Source organism: Salvia splendens, chromosome 19, assembly GCF_004379255.2.
Source record: "Salvia splendens isolate huo1 chromosome 19, SspV2, whole genome shotgun sequence".
NCBI lineage: Eukaryota > Viridiplantae > Streptophyta > Magnoliopsida > Lamiales > Lamiaceae > Salvia > Salvia splendens.
This window is the reverse complement of record NC_056050.1, coordinates 24,622,258-24,649,594: the sequence shown is the minus strand read 5'-3', so window position 1 is coordinate 24,649,594 and position 27,337 is coordinate 24,622,258. Positions and strand designations below refer to the sequence as shown.

Genomic DNA, 27,337 nt, shown 5'->3' with positions numbered 1-27,337 from the left:
CAACAGTGCGTGACGACATTCACCCAGTGACGCATAATTGTTATGCGTCACCAAAGAACGACGCATAATCGTTATGCGTCACTGGGTGAATTTCGTCACGCACTATTCAGTCCAGAAACTTTGCCCGGTCGGACGATTTTATTTTTCTAAAACGCCCGGTCGGGCGATTTTATGTAAATTTATATCGAGTCCAGCCACTTCGCCCGGTGTGGTCGTATGTTGATTTTTGAAACATGTTTCGGGCATATGACGATATTTGTTTATATTTGTTTATCAAAATCATAATATTGTTCATTCCACCATAGAAAACATTCCGAAGTATTTATGCTTCATCATATAAAAAATGTTCAAAAATCAACTTACGATCACAACCTGTTTCAATAGACACAAATACCAACATATGACCGAAATCTATCTAGATGGAGGCGTGAACTTTGTCGGAGCTTTCCCTTTGTTCTTCCTTGTTGAAAATCCCCTTAATACATTCTGCATAGCCCTCCCAATCGTACTTGATGGTCGTGAGGATCCCACGGTCGGTGGTCGGAATATTACTTCGTCATGTTCCTCCCCGCCCTCTTCTTCCCCGCCCTCTTCTTCCGGACCCTCTTCTTCCTGACCCTCTTCTTCCCCCACAGGATCCATAAATTGATAATTCCGAAAGTACGTATCACGTCCTGGTTGAGCTGCATCCCAATCAGACACACCGCAAAAGAATGAATCACATGACGTGCGTGCTCCCCATTGCGATGGCTCGTGGCTTGCACCACTCAGCTGAGACCATCCTGGTGGATCGCACTCCGGACTCAAGGGCTCTGGTACCGCATACTCAGGTTGCGGCTGCTGCTGCTGCGACAACCTATGCTGTAACGTAATCCCGTGCCCACCCGTCCGGACACCCGGCAGTCCATGACGAAGAGAAGTTGGTGGGCGTGGCGGCATGACCACATTTCGCCGTTGAGAAGATGGATACTCCATCGCTTCAGCATGGTTCATCGCACGAAGTGCCGAAGCAGCCATTTCTCGAATCTGCCGTAACCGAGGGTCTGTTTCATGTTCAGAGGTCAAATGCCATATCCTCTGAAGGATCTCAACCTAGATAACACAAATACAAATGACATCATACCACGGTGAGCAATACAAACTTTAAACTAAAGACATTTTTATATACAAAAACATCACATACCGCCAATAAATTAGAAGGGGCTGCCTCGTTCATCCCTTCAGTTGACTGTGTCCCAGGTTGAACTAGGTACGACACGGTGATCCTATTGTACCACGCCATATAGCCCGGATTAATGCGACCATCCATTGTCGCCGTTGCATGGTCAAAAGTTGCTTGGAACCTGTCGTGACGCAAGTCCCATTCATCAATGAAGAACTTATGTACCTTAGCCCAATCAGCGCCCTTCCTCCCACGGCGGTGAATTTTACTCAAATGGCCGGAGCTATGTAGTATCCTATCACAGTACTGAGGAATACGCTGGTAGCGGTTAAATTGTCGGGAAACGCGTCCAGCCTCGTGTGCCTCGACAAATGACCAGCACACCAAATAAGTATCGCACAAGTAGGATGCAGTCGAATCAATGCAGTACTCAGGGAGGATACAGTCTGCATAGGGTGTCCACATAAACTACAAACAAATAAAATAAAAAACACAATTAATTTCATACTATAGTAAGTAAATTCATTAACTAAGACAACACAAACAAATTTCACCTGGCCAGGACGGATCAGTGATAACTGATCACGATAATGAGCTACTGAATGTCGGGGAGCAATTCCAATTTCAGTAACTCCGTGCCACCTATACATAATATTAATGTCAAAAGTTATCAACAAAATACATAATTATGTGAGTTAATTTAAACAAAAACATTACTTGGCTCCACACGGAATATACGGCGTGTGCATAGGTGATATCAAGAAGGTTGGCCTCAATGTAGGCATTCTTTCCCAGGCCCACAGCTGCAAGAGAACCATAGGTCCACCCACATCTCTTCTCTGTCTGCCTATAAAAGCCTCGCACAAATAATGATACAGGTATGCTAAAGCAGCACTACCCCAACTGATATTAGCCACATCTTCCGGATCGTCTAAGGCATTTAACCACATAAAGGGGACCTTGCACCCTGTGGTGTCCGGTAAAATAAGCCCCCCTAACAAGATCAGAGCATGTATACGTGCTCTTTGAATGTATGCATACTCAGGCAGCCCATCACCCAACGGCATCGTCGCTTGGTGGATCAGAGACGTCATCAACAAACCACCGTGCTTCGTTTCGGTTTCTGCGTCAGGTATCCATCCCAACAAATCTCTACACTTGCTGGACCAATCTTCAAATCCAACAGGGTAGTCACGGCCAGTGAAAACACGACCGTCTGCTCTCAAACCCCACAGGCTTTGCACATCCTGTAAGGTTACAGTAACTTCACCAACTGGAAGGTGGAAACAGTGTGTCTCAGGCCTCCAGTGCTCGACCAAGGCCGTTATTAGCTCATTGTCCATCCTCATCGGCCTTCCACATTCAACCACGCCTCTGAACCCCCATACATCTAGCCAATACATCACATTTTCATGTATTGGCAATGCCCACACCTTACTCTCCGTCCTACGACTTCTCAACACATTTGCTGTGCCATTCGCCATCAAGGAGCCTGAAATATGTTCGTTCTGATGAAACAGTAGTGATGGATCCTCAGGTCCATAGCATAACTGTTGTTCGGAACTTGCAGATGCCATCTACTTCAAAACATTCACCCATGATTCAATTTTTTTCATAACAACTCAACAAGCTAACTAAATTGCAACTTAGGGGCGCAATATATGCATATGAAATACCCAAATTACATAAAATCGCCCACCAAAAGGGGCACAATTACAAAAACTTAATCAATTGCTTCTACCCATTCAATTATATGCGTATGAAATACCCAAATTACGGAAAATCGACCAACAAATCCAACAATTTCATCATAAACCCTAATTTTGCTAAATTAAATACATATGAAATACACAAATTACGGAAAGTCGACCAAAAATTCCATCAATTTCATCATAACCCATATTTTCATCATAATCCCTAATTATATGCAACAAAACAACAAAAATATACCAAAAATCCATCAATTTAATAAAAAACCCTACTTTTACTAAATTACGGAAAACCTGCCCAAATTAAACATTAAAGGATGTATTTAGCCAAATTGAAGAACAATTACCGGAATATGGTTGCAAAATGGTGGAAATTCGCCGGATTTTGCTCGGATTCGTCGGAAATCGCTTGATTTCGTCGTTTGGTTTCGTCCCCTGCTTCTGCTCGTCCGTTTCTGGCTGGTTCTGCCTTCTGCCCGGTTTAAAACTCAACGAACGACGCATAAGAATTATGCGTCGCTAAATAAAGACGCATAAGTGTTATGCGTCGCTAATGAACGATGCACAATGGTTATGCGTCAATATCTAACGACGCATAACCCTTATGCGTCGTTTATTCGCGACGCATAACGATTATGCGTCAATAACTAACGACGCATAATTATTATGCGTCTTTCTGTTAGTAACGCATAAGAATTTAGCTCGCGCTCAGCAGCGGATGACGGCGTCGGCGAACAGACATCGGCGACACATCTAGTTTGAGGTGGGTAGTTTTGTTTGGTTGAAATTGCAGCCGTATCGCCAACATTCGGTCGCCAAACCCCTCTCCGCGAAGCTTGCTAAGCGTTTCTACGGCCCTTTCGAAGTGGTCGAACGAATAGGGCCGGTGGCGTACAAACTCCGGTTACCGGAAGGAAGTCGCGTTCACAATGTGTTCCACGTGAGCCTCCTACGCGCCTTCATGAAGGACGATCCCATCGTGCCACTCCCTGATGATTTCGTCGGCAATCGGCCCCTGGCCCATCCAGTAGCTATACTCGACTCGAAGATATTATGGCACAAGGGAGCGGCGGTGGAGCACGTCCTAGTAAGATGGTCAGACGGGACGGATTCTCTCTCTTGGGAGCCGTTGACAGACATGCGGATGAGGTACCCTACACTTTCCCTTGAGGACAAGGGAGTTTCTAAGGACGGGGGAGTTGTTAGGCCCTCATCAGGATCACAGGTAACAGAGGGCAACGCCAACGGAGACACGACGGAGTCGCCTGCTTCGCCGGCATTACAGAGTGAAGAGCAGAGTGAAGAAGAGCCTGCTCCCGCCGAGGAGCTGGAGAAACCACCGGAGAACGACACGGCGAGGAAGTTGAGGCCGAGGAGGGAAATCAAGCAGCCGGAGCGCTACCAAGACTTCGTCACCAAGTAGCGCGCCAGCTGCTCGACGAAAGGACGGAATGGGCTGGAGGAACTACGTCCCTATTCTGTTACAAGTTTAATGTTTTTATTATTTTCCTTTTATTATTATTTATTTCCTTTTGTTATTATTTAATTCCTTTTTGAACTATTAATGGGTCGAGCGTTTTATAAGCTCCGTCGGGTTTTCTTTGTTGGTTCTTTCCCGATGAATAGGATTAGGTCGAACCAACCCTAGGGTCTAGATTATTATAAATAGGGCCTTTATTACTCACTCCAATCAATTAATGAAGAATTATTTTGCCCACATTACTTGTGCAATACTCTACAAACTTTCAATACTGCCGACGGAGGGATCCTCCGCGCCAGTCTCTCAGTTTCAGCCGCCGACCCCATCGCTCGGGGCGCCGGAATTGGTGTGTTGCTTACGTAGTCAGCGAGGATTCTTCGTTAAGAGATTTGTGCTCTTAACAAACTTGCACTAATTGATATTGAGATGTTAATTCAACATACCAGGTATCACGAGGTAGTAACCTTCATTACACCATACACATGATTAAAAAAATAGAAGAGTATAATTAGGAGCGATAATAGATTTGATTTTGTCCTATTAATTAAAAGATAAATGAATTTATAGATTGTTACGGTTGTAGGTGCAAATGTAACGGACGGATGTTAGTTATATCTTGCACTAAATTGGTCTGAGTTTGACTCCCTTTTACCACTTTCTTTCTATGCTTTTCTATGTAACTTCAACTGGTCCGACTTTGAGTAAAAAGAGATAGAAATAAAAAGTAATTGAAGTATAATTAATTGGAAATGAGTCCCACCTAGGAAAGAAAAAGGTTTTTTAAATAGAAAATATCTATTTTTGAGTGACGAACTAAAATGGTTATTATAATTTCTACATTTAGATAATGGACCGAGCACATTGAAAGTTAATCATTACATACTCCGGGGCATGCTTTCTTTTTCAAAAAAGATGAAGGTTAAACATTACTGTTACTTCCCTACCATGTAAAAAAGTTGACATAAAAAATCAGAATTGTCCTAATAAATAACGAGGACTTCTATAATTTGGATAATAAATTTTACTCCATTTACAAATATAAACTTGGTCTCCATGTTAGCAATTTATGACTCCAGCGATAATCAATTAACACAAATAATTTAGTGGGCCGAGGCCCATATGCTAACTTCACAAATCACCACCCAAAGAAAGAAATCTAAAATCTCAAACACATCTTTAATAAACTTAATTTACAAGAGCATGGGGCCCACATAAACCTAAATACTAGTAGTACATGTTACTACAATATTTAGGCAATTCAGAACTATGGCAACTATGGAACTCTTCAACAATAATTTCAACACTGGGTGAAGAATCATCATGTTCCAGCAACGATACTGAATCAGTGGAAAATGTTTGATCTACTACCGCGGTTTGAATAGATTGAGAAGGATACTCGGGAATATTTAGACGTTCAACATCACCCTCCAACATTTCCAACACTTTGTTCATTGAGGGACGATGGTCAGGACACATCTGTATGCACCATAATGCAACTATTGTCATCTTCCGACCATATTTCTTCCAACTATCATCATCACCACCATTCACGACTTCAATGTCCTTCCCTAGGTTGAAGTAGTCATATATCCAATACGGAAAATACTGACTCGAATTGTCATTGTTCCCTATCAAGTCTTTCTTCAAACTTACCATTTCCATTAACAACATCCCGAAACTATAAACATCTGCCTTGTAAGAGACAGATCCAATACTTCTGCTAATCAGTTCAGGAGCAACGTATCCTATGGTTCCTCTAGCAGCAGTCATAGTCACGGTGGTTTTATCTGCTGGGAAAAACTTTGCTAGCCCAAAATCCGATATTTTAGGGATGAAGTTAACATCAAGAAGTATGTTATGAGGCTTGATGTCAAAATGCAAGATCTGAACATCACACCCTCGGTGCAGATACTCAATCCCACGAGCAACACCAACTGCAATCTCAAACTTCGTGTCCCAACTCAATGAGATCGTTTTGTCTCTATTGAAAAGATATTTTTCAAGGGAACCGTTGGGCATGAAATCATAGATAAGTGCGCGTTTGGAGCCGTGTGCACAATATCCAACAAGTTTCACCACATTGACATGATGGATCCTTCCAATAGTTGCAATTTCATTCATGAAGTCTTGTCCACTTCCTCCAGATTTCCCGAGTAATTTGACTGCCACATGAAAGCCACTTCGGAGCTTCCCTTTGTAGACAGAACCGTAGCCACCTTCACCTAGTTTGTCTTGAAAGCCTCCTGTCATCTTCTTAATGTCTGAATATGAATATCTAATTGGTGTGAGTTGGTTGTCACTTCGTAAGAAACTTTCGATTCTTGTATACATGGACCTATGCCTTCTCCGAAATTTCTTGATCAAAAGCCACATAGCAACAGGAAAAAGGATAAACCTTGGTAGCAAGAATATCAAATCTGCCGTGACAAGTGAAAATGATAAAATAAAAAACCATCAATTGATGTTGAATTTATATGTACAAGTTTCTGTGTACATTTATAACTAATAATATTTAGAATTAAGAGAATATACATTTATAAATTAGTACTTCTTACTGTGCTGGAATCCTAGCATTATATGGTTCTATAGACTATAAGTAATTGTTTGCTATTTTCCTTTTCCTTTTATATATTCGATATATATATATTGTAGCACTTACATGATTTAGTAATACCTAGTTCAATTTTTAAATTTGGAATACTGTTTCCCGATATGATATTTAGCATGCATATTACTAGCACATGCATCTACTTTCTATATATTACTTAAATGGACTTCCATTAGTCTTCTTTAATCCTTTTTAATATCTTTAGAATGGAAAAGTTGCTTAAAAATAAAAGCCTGAAATAGAAGGTAGTGCATATACATAAACAAGGGAGCGCACCTATTACTAATTCAATATATTCTTGAGCAGATAGGAAACCGACGCCCGCAGCAACTACACCTAAAACAAATGATCGCTAATATCACGAATTACGCCAAATTAATTACAATTGAGATACTTATTTTATTCATCGCTTATATATTCATGGAATTTATGTGTTTATGCAAGCATTATATACTTATAATAATATAAGGATATTATTATGTAGCAAAACAAACCACCCAAAGTTTGATAGAAGCCCAGTGATACAGCGCCGATTCCAAAGATGGTGAATATAGGAGGGCCTACCATGGCACATAGCAAACCTGCAATATTTTTACGACCAAGTTATAATTTGTAGAAAAACCAGGGCCGAATCTTAAGTACTTCCTCCGTCCACGATTTAAAGAACTCTTTTACCATTTTGGTTTGTCCATGATTTATAAAATCATTTACTTTATTCCACTTTTAGCGGCCTTTCCCCACTGCGACCCACTGAACCCGTGGTCTGGCCCACGGCGGTTGTGACCGATGCGGATGTCGGTGCTGCCGAGGTACTTGACTGCCCCCGTCCATCACGATTCTGCCAAGCGCGACGAGGCACGGTTGAAAAGGCTGCCTGTGCCCCACGGTCATGTATCTCCTCCGTCCACTCCAAAATCAAGGCCATCGCGGCTGCCAATGATTCCGGTCTGTGCAACTTCACGCGCTCCTGAATGTCCGGTTTGAGGCCAGCTACGAACAAAGTGAATAACTCTGATTCCGGGACTCCATGGACCCGATTCAAATATTTTTCAAATGTATTGTGGTACTCCAAAAGTGATCCCGTTTGCGTGAGTTTGGCCAACAACCCAAAGTAATTTTGAAAACTCTTTCTATCGAAACGGTGGCGAACGTCCCCCAGAAACTCATTCCACGTGACGAATTCGTTATTCGCGCAGTAATTAAAGACCCATTCAGCTGCAGGTTGATCAAACAGCATCACCGCGTAATGTAATCGTTGAGCCTCGGGCATCATAAGGTGATTGAAATAATATTGGACTCTTGCGATCCAATTAGTCGCGTCTGACCCGTCGAACCTGGGCGGATCCATCTTTACCCCCGGTGGTCTGTCGAAACCCGGCACGGTACCCTGATATCGCTGGGGGGGGTCCCAGCATGTCGGAGGCCGGTCGTATGATTGATCGAACCCTCCGGGCGCCAGCCTCGAGTTGGGGGTTCCCTGCATCGTCCATCCCGGACCATGGCGACCCCATTGATCGCGTCTCAGCCTCGTGTCGGGTTGCCCCTCGCGTAAACCCCAATTAGGGTTTTTACCCCGAACAAATGTCCCTCCGTTGCGCATGCGACGTGTCTCATCAAATCCCCAATCGTCTTCGTCGTCATACTCTGGCGGATTCACCGCTCCGCGTGACCAAGAACTTCCAAGATTCCCGCCGCGGCGATCCGGATCTTCCCTCGCTGAATCGAATTTCTCCAAACGTTCCAACCTCTCCAAAACCTGAGCCAAGGTAGTAGTGTTGGTCTCTTCCCTGCGCGACTCCTCGGGTTGGCGAATCTCCCCCTCGCCGTCGTCCCCATGTTGTCGGTGGAAACCCCCACCGTCGCGGCGGTTCGTCCTCGGCGGACGACCCCCGAATCTGTATGGCGGGTAGGAATCGTTGTGTCCCCCCCCCAAACGGCCTTGCCGTTATTGTCGAAACCTTTCATGAGTACTGGATGAAAGCACCAGATGTTAAGGCCTTATTACCTCAACGTGATCGGCGGCGGGGTTGCGCGGCGATCCAACGATAACTCCGGCGTCCTACACAGGATCGGCGGCGTCTTCTAGCAGCGGCTGTGCGCGGAGGATTCTCCGTCGGGCAGCGGCGAACTAGGTTTAGATAAACTCACGTATTTTGTGGGCAAATATTGTAATTCTTATTCATCCGTAACTTGATAAACAAAGCCCTATTTATAGACTAAGGACCCTAGGGTTGGTTCGACTTCTAAACCTAATGCATCTCGGGAAAGAACCAACAAAGAAAACCCGAAACGGAGCTTATAGATATGCTCGACTCATTAAAATAACTAAGTTACCAAAAATAAGAAAGACATAAAAAGGAAATAAAATCTAAAAGGAAAAAGAGAATCCTAATTCTACTTCGCGACGTAATCGCCGAATCGGAGAGGCGCGCGCCGAACTCTTCTTCCCCTTGTTGTCGCGACCGACGTCTGCATGTCGTTCTCGCCTCTCGCTGATCTTCCCTCCGATCTCTCGACGTCGCCATGCAGATTTTCGGCGTCGCCATGCAGCTCGGCATTGTGCTCTTCGGCGTCGCGCAGCTCGGCATCGTGCAGCTCGGCGTCGCGCAGCTCGGCGTTGTGTTGATGCGGTGGTTGCCTGGGAATCGTATCACATCTCACCAACTTTTTACTCACAATCCAATAAGAAACTAATACTATAAATGAGTCTCACATTCCAATCACTTTCTCTATTTACTTTCCTTCACAAAGTCAAATAATTTTTTAAAACCGTGTTGAGTCAAAATGACTCTTTAAATGGTGGACGGAGGGAGTGTTGATTAAGCATAATAATTCCATTAAATTGTAGCTTCACTAAATAAAAATTGATAAAGAAAACAAAATTGAAGAGGGAATATACTAACGGACGATCTCACCAATAATGAGTAGAGTAATTGGGTGAAGCAGCAGATCTGTAGATATAGAGAGGTGATTTTCATAAGCACAAAATCATTATTAGAGGAGTATTAAACAATGATATTCTATGATTCTTACCCCACCAGGGTGGTGACCATGGTCCGCAGTCATTATATATTAATATCAATGATATTTTATAAATCGTTCTTACCCCACCAGAAGGGAGCAGACCATGATGATCCCCAGACTCTGTAGAAGACGAGTTCAAATCCGTACAAGAGAGAGTGGTGGATTTCTGAAAGAGATACATTTTTAAGATCATGAAAGTGCCACGACGTCATCGCTATGAGATCTAGTCGGCACATATGCGGTAGCTCTGAGGCACTCATGTGTCCGACCTTTATATATGAATATGATCTATCATTCATTCGAGAACATTTAGTAGAAATGTTGGTGTAGAGGGATGAATTCTTCATGGGATTAGGGCAGCTCATCAAATTGATAGAGGTGGCTTTATAATCATATCGATAGGTAGAATTATAATTTATTGGGATATAGTAACTGTAATCAGAATCATCGGAAAAGCGATATTTATAATAAGTAGAAGAGATGGGGAAAGAGCATATGTTGTCATAGTTGAGGGAAGCATCAACCAATCTGATGGTGGAGTTTTGGTAGTCGATGGCTTTGACATAGTAGTTTCGAGAGTTGAGAGAGATGGAGGTGAGATTGTGGCGACAGGTTAATATGCGATAGCCGCAGTGGCTGGAGTCGCCCTCCAGGCGGAAAGGGTAGCTGATGTTACGAATAACGCCACACGAAGAAGGAGGGCAGAGAGGTTTAGCATGGGAGAAATGAGCTAATGTTGTAAGGATGAATAAGAGGATGAGAGTTGTGGACATTGCAGGCAGCTTGGAGAGTTGAGATTGCCAAATATTTCGAAATAGAAGCATGCACAAAATAGATCGATCCTCTGTTTCGGAGACTTTAAAGTCTATGTCCACGATTATTATTCATCTTGAAAAGTCTTTGTCCACGATTATTATTTTTTAAGTATTTATATTGAAGTCAATGAGTCAATGGCGATAGTTGATTGAAGTGAAGTCCACAAACACATCCATCACAATTTTAACTCCACGCAGAAATTTCTTGTCGCAACAATTTTCTTTTGTCACTGAAATATAAATCCCATCCATCATTCAAAATCTCCAATCCATAAGGCATAATTGAGGAATACTGCTATATTGTGAAAGTTAGTAGAATAAGAGTCTTATTTATATATGTTCTTTGTCCTTAAAAATATTATAAATTTTTTGTTGAACATAAATTTTATTGAACAATGGATAAAGTATGAGAGATGAAGAGAGTAATAAAAGTAGTGTTAGTGGAGAGTGAAGTCCATATTATTAATTATTAATAGTATAGTTGGATTTCCAAAATTAGAAAATTTATATGTTTTCAAAAAACGGACTAAAAAATAAATAGTTCATACTTTTTAGAAATAGAATGAATATTAATTTAAAATGAAATGGGAAAGAAATGAGTTAGTGCAATAAGGGTCTATTCCATTTTTTAGTATAAATTAAACTGAGATTCTTATTCACAGACAGACCGAAATGGTAAAACGGAACTCCTAATAGTAGGAGGAGATAATATAATATAATTTAATTAAATATAAACATGTAGTGTTACACAATTTTACTTGATAGCCATATCTCAATATTTATGCAATTAACGTTAATTATTGGATATAATAGTTAGTTAATTAATGAATACATTAATTTTCAACTAGACTTCCTCAATTGAAAACCATATACTTGCAATTAAAGGAGTTTGAATCCCATATCAATCTTTCATGACATATTTCAAAATTAAAGGATGCAAATTAACAATGAATTATTATATATTTACTTGACATTGTGTCGAATAATATTACTACTTATACTTATAAATATCACTACACCATGAAAATAAATAACTACTCTAACTAACAGTGGTAATTCAGTCCACGTTACATCTGGTTATGAAAAAAAAAATCACAAATACACAACCAGTGGAAGTTATTTCTAGAAAAAGTAGATGACAACAAAAATTCAAGCATTACTAATAATCTCAATAATGCTACTTCCATTGTTATCATGCAATAATAATATGGAAGCATTTGCTTTGAATCTGTAGCCCAACTTTCTTGTTCATTCCTGCCATAGGAATGAACAAGAAAGTTGGGCTACAACTTTCTTTTAAATCTTGTTTAGCTCAGCTGGAGTAGAAAGAAATTAGGGGAGAGTTTATCTTGCATTGTAAACTGAATTTTATATATTTATACATATAAATAATATGTCTGCAATTCAGTTTACAATGCAAGATAAACTCTCCCCTAATTTCTTTCTACTCCAGCTGAGCTAAATCTTAACAAGATTTAAAAGGACCATTAGTAATTGAATATTAGTATTTCATTTTTTTCATTGAATTTTATTTAGTATTTATTTTAAAGGAAGGTGTCACAACTATTACTAAAACAAATATACCTACAAGGTGGCACATTCTATGTCACAATATCTTGCTCCGCATGTTTAGCTTAGCTGAGGTCGATGGATAATAATTCAACATTTTAATCTCTTTTGTTTCACCAATATAACTCTGTTACGTACTCCATAAGCTATCGTTAGAGTCACACTTCATTTTTACCATAAATGGTAAATAGGTCTCACATTCCACTAACTCATTTCACTTACAAAACATGGACGTCATTAAAGTTTTTATATTTTACGTGCATTTAAATTATATATTATACTATTATGCTTATCAAAATATTATTAGTCGGACACAAAACATAGTATATTGCAAATTTGATGTGTCTAAACTATGAAAAAATATTTACAAACTCATCCATCGCAATTTATAACTCCGCGTTAGCATTCATTTTCTTTGTCGCTTAAAATTAAAAATAATCTTTTTCAATTTTAATGAAGTCAATTAGTCAATGACGATAGTTGATTGGAGACAAACTTACAAACTCATCCATCACAATTTATAACTCCGCGTTGAAATTTCTGTAGCATTCATTTTCTTTGTCGCTTAAAAATATAAATCAAAAACTTCTATCCAAAATTGGCAGATATTTTTGAATAAATTTAACTGACGACCAAACCAAATTATTTACTAGTACTATAATAAACGCATTGCTTAGATATATGACTAAAATATAAATGCTCAAAAGCAATGGCAGTGATCGCTTATAAGGAAAATAAATGATTAAAAAGACATAAATGTCGAAAATGATATTGCAAAAGTAAATAAAGCCTATCTACTAATATAAAAAATATACTCCCCTCCGTCCAACTAGAAATGAAACATTTTTTTTGGCACGGGATTTTATGTAGTGTTATTTTGTGAGTTAATGATGAGAGAATAAAGTAAGAGGGATAAAAAAAAGTTGAGATGATGTTTAGAAAACGTTTCATTTTAATGAGATCAGATCAGATCAAAGTCTAACTGTGGTTGAACAATACACGTGCACCAAGATCTAATTGCTTTATAAATTAAAAGTTAAGTTTAAATGACTTGATGAATGATGGTCACATGTGTTCGATTAAATTTTTTTACGTATTTTTAAAATTTTGGTTGTGTGCTTGGGTTCGAAACATGCAGATAATTTGGGCCAAATATTAATTTTCTTTTCCTGTGTAAGATTTGTGATATGGGCCTGATACATTAAATTAAAAATAATGAAATCATAATTTGAAAAAGCAGTGCCCCCTCGAAAAAAACGTATATTCAGAGTTTAAATACCAGTGATTAAGAAATCATATCATATTCCAACTCTGTTAGGAAACAATTCACAACAATTCTCACCTTGTGACTTGGTAGTCAACTAGTTATATATGGGATAAATAAAAAACCTTCAATTATAATTCACAAGACCATGTAAATAAATAACTAGCTAATGATATGGTAATTCACTTCATGTTACATCTGATTATGAATAAATCACAATGCACAATCAGTTGAACTTATTTCAAGTAAAAATAGATGACATAGTCATACAAATATATCAAGCGTTACTAATAATCTCAATAATGTTGCTACTATTGTCATCATGCAATAATGATAAGGAAGCATTTGAATCTGTAGTCCAACTTTCTTCCCCATTTCCTGTCATATACGTTGGATAATTAGGAGTTTGCAGATGTTCGATGTCACCTTCTAGCATCTCTAACACCTTATTCATTGATGGACGATTGTCCGGATTCAGTTGTATGCACCATAATGCAACAATAGACATCTTACGACCAATGTTTCTATCGTCATTTTCATCAACATTTCCATTGTCAATGTCACTACATTGAGTCAAGTGGTCATGAATCCAGTTTCGAAAATACTTACTAGATTCATCACTGTTCCATGTCAAGTTTTTGTTTAAGTTTACCATTTCCATCAACAACATCCCGAAACTATACACATCAGCCTTGTAAGGCACTGTGCCAAAACTTCTATTGATAAGTTCAGGAGCAACATAACCTATGGTTCCTCTGGTAGCCGTCAATGTCACTGCCTCCTTGTTTGCGGGGCATAATTTTGCCAGCCCAAAATCTGGTATTTTTGGCACGAACTTCTCATCAAGAAGTATATTGTGAGGTTTGATGTCAAAATGCAAGATTTGGATGTCACAACCATGATGCAGGTACTCAATCCCTCGAGCCACTTCAACTGCAATCTTAAATTTCATATCTCAATCCAATGAAGAGGCTTTTTCTCGATTTGAGATGTACTTATCGAGCGACCCATTTGGCATGAAATCAAAAATGAGGGCACGCTTGGATCTTTCAGCACAATATCCAACAAGTTGTACAATGTTTACATGATGGATCCTTCCAATAGTTGCTATTTCATTGATGAAGTCTTGCTAGTTTGCGGCAGATTTTTCGAGCAATTTGACTGCAACAAGATGGCCACTTCGAAGCTTTCCCTTGTAAACAGAACCAAAGCCTCCTTGTCCTAGTTTACCTTCAAAATTCTTAGTCATCTTCTTTAAGTCCAAGTAGGAATACCTTATTGGTACGAATTTATTGTCACCTTTTAGGAATGACTCTACTCCCTTAAATAATGACAGTCGCCTTCTCCGGAATTTGTAGATAAAAAAACAGAAAATCAAAGGACAAATGATTATCCTTGGTGCCCAGATGATAATTCTAGTGAAGAGGGCTGGAATGACATGAAAAAAACAAGACAAAATAAATATTATAATAAGGCCAAAAAAATTATGCTAAACATTGTTATAGTAACTTGCTTTAATAAGAAATGAAATGAATACTGATTCAATTGAAATGGCAATTCAACATAAATGAATATAGAGCGCACCAGGGAACAAAGAGGTCATAAACCTCTGTTGGGAGGTTGACGGACTCATAGTTTAGGATATTTAGGTGGGTGATTAACACAAGTTGAATATATTGAGTTATAAAATCTAGGTTTCTTCCACTTATTTGCTATTTTTAGAGTTAACGAGTTTGTCGGAGTTTTGATGCAAAAACATATCTAAAACAAGCAAAACGGAGCGAACGGGTGATTCCAGAGAGTTCGCCCGGTCAGGCGTTTTTCATATACAAAACACCCGATCGGGCGTTTTGGACGAGGATTCCAGAGAGTTCGCCCGGCCGGGTTTTTCACATCCGACAAAATGCCCGGTCGGGCGTTTGAAGCTGATGTCGTGATTCAACCGAAACGCCTGATCGGGAGTTTTCCCTCTTGCAAATTGCGCGGTCGATTTGAAGCATATACCCATTTTTGCCCATTTTTCACTCCGAGTATAAAAGGGGGTTCTCACTCATTTTCGAACCCTAACCTCCCACAGTGCAAAATCAAAAGAGAAATCGAGAGATTCAACAGGAATGAAGGCAAGGAGGCTTCCATCTTCATGAGATTGAAGAAGAAGAAGACTCTCCCCAACATCAATTCCACCTTAGGGAGTTCTAATTTCCATTTCCATTTCCATTATGTTTTCCTTTGTTTTAGCTTGCACTATGAGTAGCTAGATTTCCTTTAGGGATTTGGTGAAGTTTGAATTGATTCTATGGGTTGAATCTTTGGTTTAATGTTTATCTATCTCATGTTGTTGGTTTTGTTGATTTTTGAGTTTTTAATGTCTAGTTGTTTAGCTATCAATTAGATACATCCTTTTTGCCTAATTGTTGTTATTGAGAAATGCATGATTAGGATAGATGTGTAATTAATAGCTCTGTGCTTTACATGATATCGACAGATGCATAAGCTAGAGAGAGGACTTGGGTCCGTTGTTCTTAGGAGTTAATCTCTAATTGTATGGAGGAGACTCATACTCTAGAGATTGATCCATGTGTTAGATGCACCCGAGAGGAGGTCTAACCAACCTTCCAGACTTTCCTAACCACAATTGAGGCACAATAGATGAGCATGACCCTTAGATGACATCCTTGATCCATTCTAACAAATTCATATCCCTACATTTCCTAATTTGTGTAAAAAACCATCTTTTACTTGATTTGCCTAGTTAATTTACCTTTATTGCTTATTTGTTCTTTGATTTTAGTTAAGAAAAATCAAAAACCCATTTTATTAGTCTAGATAGTGTTCAAAGTTGCATCGTAGTACTCAAACTGACTTTTAGTCTTCGTGGATCGATAATTTTAACTTGTCACGTACTACGTGCCCCATACACTTATGGGTGACATATTAATTGCAAAATTAGCACGAGTCAGAAGTTGAGATAATTTTGCCGTACACGTACAGTAGCTAGATAAATAGTACTCCCTCCGTCCCGTGCTACTCGCACGTTTGCTTTTCGGCTCGTCACAAAGTTCTTACACTATTTATAATTTAAGTTAGAATTAATGCATTTAATTAATATGTTAGTTTAAGTTAAGAGCTCTTTTATTAAGTGATGTCTCATTACACCTAAAATTCTTTTTAATTACAAAAAAAAAAATCAATCCCAAATTTACGGCCTAAAATGAAAAGTGCGAGTAGCATGGGACGGAGGGAGGAGGGAGTACGTAATTAAAAAAAAGTGAATGTCAAGAAGCGATGATCAAATTACTAATCTTAGAAAGAGAAATGTATGTAAAGATTATTACTGTAAATAAGGAATATTAGTATTCCAATCCCAGCTCCGATGATTAGTAGTATGAGAGTTGGGTTTAATGATACGGTTAAATAAACTGATATTTTTTGGGAGACAAAATTAGTAATGGTTGGTATCAATCAATCTTCTTCGCTCTTAGAGCATCCGCAATGGCAGACGTCAACGCGGAATTCATACCGGCGTACCGGACGTCGGACATCCGCCATTGTGCATGGTAGGCACGGATACGGACGTCCGCTGCGGACACCGCAGTTCCGCAGCGTTCCGCGGAATTCCGCCATTGCGTGGACTCCCACGGACGTCCTTGCGGACGTCCCAAATTTTTAATTTTTAAATTTTTTTTGTTTAAAAGTCTATAAATACGGCTCATTGAACTGCATTTCATTCGCACCACTTGTTTTAACAAGTTTTTCTCTCTCTAAATTAATTTTATATATCCGGAATGGCCGGTAGTGGTAGTGGTGTGGTAGTGGTGGGCATTATGAACACATGATGATGTTGATTCATGCACGTGTGCAGGAAGCAGCAGAGAGGAAGGAACAAGCGGCCTTGGAGCCGGCGGTACCCTGGGGCCACCTCGCTGCCCACCGTCGGTTGTATGAGGATTACTTTGCGTCGGAGCCACAGTTTGGGGAGAACCTGTTCCGGCGACTGTTCAGGATGCATCGTCCGCTCTTTTTGCGTATCGTGGGATCTTTGGAGCGACGATGCGGGTATTTCAGGGTGCGGGAGGATGCGGCTGGTAAACCCGGCCACACATCGATTCAGAAGTGCACTGCCGCAATCAGACAGCTGGCATACGGGGGCGCGGCCGACATGTTCGACGAGTACCTCCACATCGGCGAGACAACTGCCCGCGAGTGCCTACTCCCTAAGTATTTTTGTCAGGGCGTTAGGGAGATATTCGGGGATAGGTATCTTCGGAAGCCTACCCCCGAAGATTGTCAGGCTCTGCTGGATATACACGGGAATCAGCACGGGTTTCCGGGGATGTTAGGCAGCATAGATTGTATGCACTGGGAGTGGAAGAACTGCCCCGCTGCCTGGAAAGGGATATACACTACTAGTTTCAAGGCCAAGAATCTCACGATGATCCTTGAAGCGGTAGTTGACTACCTGCTGTGGATTTGGCATGCCTATTTTGGAGTAGCCAGGTCTAACAACGACATCAAAGTCCTCCAGTCGTCGCTCCTTTTCAACGATTAGTGCATGGGCGTTGATCCGGCCGTCAACTTCGTCGCCAACGGCAACCAGCACAACATGGGCTATTGTTTGGCGGATGGGATATACCCTATGTGACTCGTCTTTGTGAAGACGATCAGATACCCAGCAGATGAAAAGAAGATATATTTTGAGGGTCGTTAGGAGGCAGCGCGCAAGGATGTGGAGCAAGCATTTGGTGTGCTCCAGGCTCGATGGGCGGCAGTGAAGGATCCATCACGGCTGTGGTATGTTGACAGCATCGCCGACATCATGTACGCATGTATTATCATGCACAACATGATTGTCGAAGATGAAGGTCTAGCACTGACTGATTGGTCCAATGATGATGCTGAGGGTCCATGCCACGACGTGGCCACTAGCAATGTACGCATGGGGATACCCCATGACGATGTGGATCGAGTCCGTGCATTTGCCGACTTGCGCCAAAAGCAAGCCCATGTTCGACTCCAGAACGATATTATTGAAGAAGTATGGCAACAGAGGGGTCTTCGTTGATGTACTTTTTAATTATTGAAATGTATTTTTTAATTTGGTGCAATGTAATTTTCTTTTTTTATTTAATGGAATTTTTTTCACCTATTTGTGTCGAAATTTTAATTCCGTAAATTGTTTAATTCTGGAAATTGTTTAATTTGTGAATTTGTGGTTTTTTTATTGTGGGAAGTCCTTCCGGAAGTCTTTGGGGATGTCCGCTACTGTGCAGTGGGATGTCTTTATGACATGGCAGTGCAGTGGGAAGTCCGTATGACGTGGCAGGAGGTGTTTTTGGGATGTTCACGAGGAATTCCGTTGGAAGTTCCGCGCCGGATGCTCATGTAGTGACAAATAAATAAAGTGCGCACCTATAATTGCCACACAACTCATGACAAATGCTGCAGATAAGGAGACATGAATTAAAATATTGAAATTCAAATTCATCCCACTAAACTATGTTGCATTTTGGTAGATGGATAGGGACATATGCAAATTAGAATTTAAAATAGTTACTACAACATTAATTTAAAGATCATACCAATGTGATTAGATCCTCCCTCCAGAGTCTGATCTAAGTAGCCTGCGAAATAAATAAAAAAGAGGGAACATATGAGAAACTAAGAGAGACAAAAAATAAAATAAAATAAAATAAAATAAAATAAAATTGAAGAATCTTACTGTATTGTATATTTGCCCATAGAGGAGTATGAGTAAATGATAGTACTAACACACCTAAGATTCCGATGATGATCGTCACAGGAAGGCTTACCCCTGCAATTATGAAAACTGGAATTTCCTTCACAAAATTAGATCTCTTGTAATCTTATAGTCATTATTAATGAATCTTGATTGATGTGATAAAATTGAAAGAAAAAAAATGTTAAGTGGGCACCTAGAATGGCCATAGGAATTAGGAGGTACCCTGCATATATAGATGATATATAATCATTAATTAGGTTGATATGAACACAATTGTAGTAGTATACTATTATGTTGTTAGAATTCAAAGTGTGAATCCTTACGAGTAGGTTCTACTAATAAGCGATATCGGAGTTGCACTGCATTTTCAAGAATCAAAAACATTTAATTATCAGTGAAGAATCAAATACAGAATCGACGCGAGATTCACGAACAAATGTGGGACGATATTATTACGAATACAAAGCAAACGAAGGCGATTACAACACACTATCACTTAGCTCGCTACTCAATCGGAGAAAACAACTCGATTGTGGATCACTCACCTAGCTAGCTCAAGAATCACAAAGTGTATTCACTTCTCTATCTAGTTTCTTGAATCACACGAATATATGGAGAAAAACAAGATGTGAAACTGAAAACTGAAAAACTAGTCGTTGTAACTGAACGAGCTGTTCAAATACAACGGTTGGTAGCCGAGCTTAATCGAGCTCGGTGTTGGAGAAGGTTAATCGAGTTCGGTGTTAGCCGAGCTTAATCGAGTTCGGTGTTAGCCGAGCTTAATCGAGTTCGGTGTTAGCCGAGCTTAATCGAGTTCGGCCCTCAATAATGACTTGGGCCGATGGTTGGTCCAGCCACACCAAAACCCAACAAATCTCCACCTTGGCTGCATCCACCATCCGGCCAGCCAAAACTCCACCTTCACCAAAATTCCCTCATCCTGTGTGAAACCCCTTGCAACCAAGCGAGCCTTGTATCTGATACTATCATTCTCAGAGGCCTCCACCTTTTTCTTGTAAATCCATTTGCAAGAGATAGGTCTTTGTTGAATCTGTGATCTGAGAACTAGGATCCAAGTTTTGTTTTTGATGAGAGAGTCTATCTCATCCTTCATAGCCATTTTCCATTTCTCTTTGTCTTTGCTGCCAATAGCTTCCTTATAGGTGCTTGGTTCTGAGATCTCCAACTCCTCTGCAACACACAAGGCATAGTATACAAAATCTGCATCTCTGAACCTTGCTGGTGGTCTGATTTCCCTTCTGGTTCTGTCTCTGGCCAGAGCATATTGCTGAACTTGTGGCTCTGGATCAGAGACATCTGGAGTATTATCAGTAGGCTGCTCATTCTCCTCATCTGAGGACATCATTGGCTCTTGGAAATCAGCAGCATCTGAGGCTCTATGTTCTGGTTCAAGTTGATCAAAACTGACCCCAGCAGGTTCTGGAGTTGTCACTGTCTGCAGAGTAGGCTTGAATGGCATAATTGACTCATCAAAAATGACATCTCGACTGATGATGACTTTTTGATTCCCTTCTTCTGTGCACCAAAGTCTATATGCCTTAGCACCATCTTGGTAGCCAAGGAAAATGCATTTTAGTGCTCTAGGTTCTAGCTTTCCTTGCCTTGTGTGAGCAAAGGCTCTACAACCAAAAATCCTAAGCTTCTCATAACCTCCTAGGCTTCCATACCATCTGCCATCTGGAGTATCAAAACCAATGGCTGAGCATGGACATTTATTGATCAATTTGGCTGCTGTGGAGACAGCTTCTGCCCAGAATTTCTTAGGCACTCCAGATTCAAAAATCATGCATCTTACTCTCTCAAGGAGAGTCCTATTCATTCTCTCCGCGGTTCCATTTTGTTGTGGATTCCCCGGAGCTGTCCTATGCCTCTTCACTCCCCTTTGCACACAGAAGTTATCAAATTCCCTTGATAGGAACTCAAGCCCGTTGTCTGTCCTCAGACACTTCAAGCCATGCCCTTTCTCAACTTCAACTGCCTTGTACCATGCACTGAACTTGCTGAATGTGTCTGATTTCTCCTTGAGGATCCATACCCAAACCTTCCTGCTATAGTCATCTACTACACTCAAGAAGTACCTTCCACCACCTATGGAATTAACCGGGCTAGGACCCCATAGATCACTGTGACAATAATCCAGAGGTCTTGTGGAGTTGTGCTTTCCTGAGCCAAAAGGCAATTTCTTTCCCTTTCCCAGTAAGCAAGACTCACACATTTTTACACTCTCCCTATCATCACATGCAAAAACGCCCTTCTTGATCAATTCTTTAAGCCCTTTATCACCCACATGGCCTAATCTCTTGTGCCACAACACCAGATTCTGTTCCTCAGCAACATAGGAATCTCCCACAATGACCTCAGCCTCCAGATAATATAATCTATTTATCCTAGAGGCTGACATAACAATAGCACCACCATTCATAATCCTCATACTCCCACCAGAAAATACACAAGAAAACCCTTTCATTTCAAGCACACCAACAGATACAAGGTTCCTCTTAATAGTAGGTATATACCTTACTTCAGTCAGCAATTTAATAGAACCATCATGCACCTTAAAACGAATATTACCAATGCCTTTAACAACACACACCTGGTTGTTGCCGAGCAAGACTGATCCCTGTGCTTCAGTCAGGTTCTCAAACCAATTCTTGTGGCTGCATATGTGGAAAGAGCACCCGGAGTCCACGATCCAAGAGTCTGCAATGGGCCTCTCAGTCACATTCATGACCTGAGCCGGCTCCAAATCTGCTGCACAGTCAGCAGTGTTCTGATCAGAATTGCCATCAGCCTGCTTCTTCTTTAAGGCCCAGCAATTTTTCTTGATGTGCCCAGGTTTCTTGCAATAGTTGCAAGACCTGGACTCCTTCTGATCCCACTCCCTTTGGCCTTTTCCTTTCCTTTTTTCAGAACCCTGCCTCTTCCATTTTTCAGGTTTCTTGATATTGGCTTTCACGTTCAAGCTTTCCCCAGCCTGATCACGCAGTCTTGTTGAAGAACTCTGAAAATCCTTCAATTTCAGGGCCGAATACACCTCTTCATAGGTGATCTTGGAGTCTCTTCCAAGGAGTATAGCGTCCTTGAATTGTTCGAAGCTCTTCGGTAATGAATTGAGAAGCATAAGTGCTTTATCTTCATCCTTGATCTGCTCATCGATGTTCTCCAGATCATCCATGCATTTACCAAAATCTTCGAGCTGCTCCAAGATGCTCTTCGCCTCTGATATCTGGAAGGTGAAAAGCTTCTGTTTCAGATGAAGGCGATTTGCAAGAGACTTCGTCATATAGATGGACTCAAGCTTCCTCCATACTGCCGCAGCGGTCTCCTCCTTCGAAACCTCCCTCAGGACTCGATCGCTGAGACTCAGGATCAGAGTGCTATACGCCTTTTGTTGAAGTTCTTGAGCCTTTGGATCGACCTTTTCATCCGCACCCTTGGCGGTGTCGGCCTCCCCATTTTTGACGATTTCCCAAAGCCCTTGTTGCATCATCACGGCCTTCATCTTCAATCTCCATAGACCGAAGTCATTCTTGCCCGTAAACTTCTCCAATTCGAATTTCGCCGTAGACATCGCGCCGATTTCTTTCCCACAGACGGCGCCAATTTGAAGAATCAAATACAGAATCGACGCGAGATTCACGAACAAATGTGGGACGATATTATTACGAATACAAAGCAAACGAAGGCGATTACAACACACTATCACTTAGCTCGCTACTCAATCGGAGAAAACAACTCGATTGTGGATCACTCACCTAGCTAGCTCAAGAATCACAAAGTGTATTCACTTCTCTATCTAGTTTCTTGAATCACACGAATATATGGAGAAAAACAAGATGTGAAACTGAAAACTGAAAAACTAGTCGTTGTAACTGAACGAGCTGTTCAAATACAACGGTTGGTAGCCGAGCTTAATCGAGCTCGGTGTTGGAGAAGGTTAATCGAGTTCGGTGTTAGCCGAGCTTAATCGAGTTCGGTGTTAGCCGAGCTTAATCGAGTTCGGTGTTAGCCGAGCTTAATCGAGTTCGGCCCTCAATAATGACTTGGGCCGATGGTTGGTCCAGCCACACCAAAACCCAACAATCAGTGATGGAATTATATATACAGTAGTAAGTAGGGTGCGTTATATTGCTAATATTTTAAGTTGCTAACTCTGCTAACTCATCAACACTATATATTAAGAATGTCAACAAAATTATGTATTGACATTTTTAATACACTGCACTGATGAGTTAGCAGACTTAGCAACAAGAAAGTTCGCAATTAATCACACCCTTAATTAACATACTAGTAATTAAACAGAAGTATTAGTTTTCTTACCCCATATTGTGGGTGGTTCACCGCATCTATAACAGAAGTTGAGTTCAAACCCATACAAGAGAGATTGATGGATTTGTGAAAGTGAAACATTCGTCAAATCCTCGAATCCCGGCCACGATGTCTTTTCCATTAGATCTAATCTACACAAATGTGGTACCTCTGAGGCCATGATGCGCCCAACATTTACATATCTAAAGCTGGAGTGTGATGAATTAGAGTCACAATATTGAGTAATGTTTTTAAAGGAGAAAGGATTGTTCAATGGATTCGGACAGCTGATCAAGTTTACAGACAAATGTTCAAAGTGAGAAGGAGAATAGTATGGCCAAAAAGAAGGAGTGGTGAAGTTATAGGCATATGCGGAAGTGATAGGGAAAGAGCAGATGTCGTTGTTTATGGAAGCATCAACGAACCTGATGGTTTCATTTTGGCAATTGATATGTTTGACATGGTATTTGACAGAGTTTAGATAAATGAAGGTGGCATTGTTTTCGCAGGTTAGTTCGTATATTGGGATCGCTCTTGAGGCGGAAAGGAGAGCTGATATCGCGAATAGCATCGCAGGAAGAAGGACTGCATTTCTTTGCATTAGCAGAATGGAGGAGTGTGAGAAGCAAGAGAGATGAAGTGGTGAGGAAGATGAAGTTATGTGTTGTGATGATATGATCATGGCTGGATAATGTGATTCACCAACCAATATATGTAAGGTGATACCGATAATGTATCAGCCACTATCTCATGCCTCCCAATGGGCACTCGTTTTCCACGAATGCCCTCTTCCTTAATCACTCACTCTCCCACCCCCTCGTTCTTTCTTCCTTTCCCATCCAAGACAACACAATTCACCAATACAAACAATGCAGTTCCGTTGCTACTTTGAGATCACTATGTTATTTTTCATTATACAAGCTAGAGTGGTCGATGAAGGAATATAAAAGAGTATCTTGTTTCAACAATAATTATACAACAGATTTAAGTATTGCTAACGATCTCAATAATGTTGCTATCATTGTTATCACGCAACAATGATATGGAAGCATTTGAATCTGTAGCCCAGTTTTCTTCCTGATTTCCTGCCATATACGCTGGATAATCGGGAATCTGCAGATGTTCAACATTACCTTCTAAAATCTCCAACACCTTATTCATAGATGGGCGATTGTTTGGACTCATTTGTATGCACCATAACGCAGCAATAGTCATCTTCCGACTAATGTCTCTATCTTCATTTTCATCAACATTTCCAATGTCAATGTCCCTACCTTGATTCAAGTGGTCGTATATCCAGTTTGGGAAATAGTTACTAGATTCATCATTGTTTCGTGGCAAGTCTTTGTTTAATCCCACCATTTCAATCAACAACATCCCAAAACTATACACATCAGCCTTGTAAGACACACTGCCAATACTTCGATTGATAAGTTCTGGAGCAACATATCCTATGGTTCCTCTGGCTGCCGTCATTGTCATTGTCTCCTTGTTTGTGGAGCATAATTTCGCCAATCCAAAATCCGATATCTTTGGGACGAACTTATCATCAAGAAGTATATTGTGAGGTTTGATGTCAAAATGTAAAATCTAGATGTCACAGCCATGGTGCAAATATTTGATCCCTCGAGCCACTTCAACTGCAATCTTAAATTTCATACCCCAATCCAATGGATAGGCTTTTTCTCTATTGAAGACGTACTTGTCAAGCGAACCGTTTGGCATGAAATCAAAAATTAGGGCACGCTTGGATTTTTCGGCACAATAGCCAACAAGTTGGACAACATTTACATGATGGATCCTCCCAATAGTTCCTATTTCATTGATGAAATCTTGACCATTTGCTGCAGATTTTCCGAGCAATTTGACTGCTACAAGATAGCCACTTCGAAGCTTTCCTTTATAAACAGAACCAAAGCCTCCTTGGCCAAGTTTATCTTCAAAATTATGAGTCATCTTCTTTAAGTCCGAGTAGGAATACCTAATTGGAGCGAGTTTGTTGTCACTTTGTAGGAATGACTCTACTCCCTCGAAAGAGGACAAGCGCCTTCTCCGAAATTTGTAGATCAAAAACCAGACTATCAAAGGACATATGATTATCCTTGGTGCCCCGATTATAGTGTCAATGACAATAATGTCAGCTGGAAAAAGAAAGATTAATACATTTAGCAGTAATCCCAAAATATTGTGCTAAACCAAAACTCTCTCAGTCGTGACTAAGATCGACATATTTTTTAGTTGACATGGAATTTTAGAAGTTATTGGTTAATGTGGTTAATTGGAGAGATATAGTAAGGGTAAGTATTAAATGGAGAGATAATGATAGTTGAATATTTAACTAAAAAGAAAAAAAAATGGTTGAATGTATTAATTGAAGAGATAAAAATATCAAAAATATAATTGTGTTATTTTAATTGGAACAAATTAAAAAGAATAACAGGTTATCTCAATGGGGACAGAGGGTGGGCTAAGTTGACACAAATTCCTTTACATATTAAGGTACAAATCAGCTTTCAATTACAAATCTATTCAAATAATCTCACTAAACTTCGTTGCATTGGGTAGATGGACTAACGCAAGTTAGAATTCAAAATAGTTACTACTCCGTTCGTCCTCCATTACTTGGCATCTCAGATTTTCTTTTTCATACGATCCCCCACTAATTGACACTTTTATTTTTCAAATAATTCATTCCACTCACGTTTTATTATACAATAAATATATAAAAAGAGAACCAACGTATCACTAACCTTTTCTATTCACTGATTATTACATTTCTTAAAAGTTATGTCAAGTCAAACGATGTCAATTAAGGGGGTTGTAGGGAGTATAACATAAATTTAGATAGCGTACCAATGAATTGAAGGTAATGATTTTCTCCCATAAACTGAGAGTAGAACTCTGCGAAAGAAGAAGGAACATTTAAGAAATTAAGAGACACTAAAAAGAAAATTGAAATTGAAGATTGATGCACTATTTATTAGCACTAAAAATACCTGCAAGCATACAGGGTAGATCTAGTATAGCTAAAGGTCAGTACCGGATATCGAACACAGGGAATAAGATTGCAACTGACTACCATATACTAAGTGTCATATACTATCTAGAGACACGTGATTTTTGGGTTGATTAATTAAACTAGACTGAAAGAAATAAACAAAAAAATGGAAAACATAAAAAGAAATAATACAAAGCAGGCTTAAGAATGTAGAATTTTAGGATCCAAAAACACAATCGACTTCCTTGAATTACGGTCTCCAGAGCTACTAAGTCGATCACAATTATAGATTAAACCCCCTCCCGAGGTGAGAAACCTGTAGATTAGGTGATAGGATTGAAGTCCCCTTCTAACCCTTAAACCCCTAACTCCTAAAATCATATAAGATCAAAGACCTCACTCAAAACCTCAACTCTCCCGAATTCTATTGAATTAAGGTGTGAATTATCCCTTTTTCCAAGTCAATTATTTCGTCTCCCGAGTACTCTAATCAACTCTAACATGTATTCAAGAGGTAGCTAATCAATTGAACATAGAAAGCACCAGATAAATCAAATAACTGCAAGAGCTAACAAGGAAAATCAATCGAATATCTATACCAAAAATTCTACAAAAGATGTTCTACTCATAGACAAGTAA

General features: G+C 40.1%; 3 protein-coding genes and 1 pseudogene across 12 annotated transcripts; all 4 read right to left on the bottom strand.

Annotated features, from left to right (window-relative positions):
- Nucleotides 1-411: 411 nt before the first annotated feature.
- On the bottom strand, nt 412-2,415 carry LOC121779217 (serine/threonine-protein phosphatase 7 long form homolog). The gene is made up of 4 exons (XM_042176535.1): nt 1,880-2,415; nt 1,717-1,804; nt 1,184-1,630; nt 412-1,092 (listed from the first exon to the last, which is right to left on the bottom strand). The coding sequence occupies exons 1-4, from the start codon at nt 2,254-2,256 to the stop codon at nt 412-414; spliced, it is 1,593 nt and encodes a 530-aa protein (XP_042032469.1). The 5' UTR covers nt 2,257-2,415.
- Nucleotides 2,416-5,407: 2,992 nt separating this feature from the next.
- LOC121778701 (rust resistance kinase Lr10-like) lies at nt 5,408-10,853 on the bottom strand. 10 transcript variants are annotated; one of them, XM_042176097.1, is made up of 5 exons: nt 10,066-10,853; nt 9,863-9,910; nt 7,454-7,540; nt 7,236-7,295; nt 5,408-6,768 (listed from the first exon to the last, which is right to left on the bottom strand). In XM_042176097.1, the coding sequence occupies exons 1-5, from the start codon at nt 10,805-10,807 to the stop codon at nt 5,576-5,578; spliced, it is 2,130 nt and encodes a 709-aa protein (XP_042032031.1). In that variant the 5' UTR covers nt 10,808-10,853; the 3' UTR covers nt 5,408-5,575. The 10 variants fall into 10 exon arrangements, with proteins under 10 accessions (XP_042032031.1, XP_042032032.1, XP_042032034.1 ...); XM_042176098.1 differs by having other exon boundaries at nt 7,457-7,540; XM_042176100.1 differs by having other exon boundaries at nt 9,875-9,910.
- A 3,055-nt stretch (nt 10,854-13,908) lies between these two features.
- LOC121779216 (rust resistance kinase Lr10-like) lies at nt 13,909-14,583 on the bottom strand. Its single transcript, XM_042176534.1, has one exon. The coding sequence runs from the start codon at nt 14,581-14,583 to the stop codon at nt 13,909-13,911; it is 675 nt and encodes a 224-aa protein (XP_042032468.1).
- A 10,101-nt stretch (nt 14,584-24,684) lies between these two features.
- On the bottom strand, nt 24,685-26,617 carry LOC121779215 (annotated as a pseudogene).
- Nucleotides 26,618-27,337: the final 720 nt, after the last annotated feature.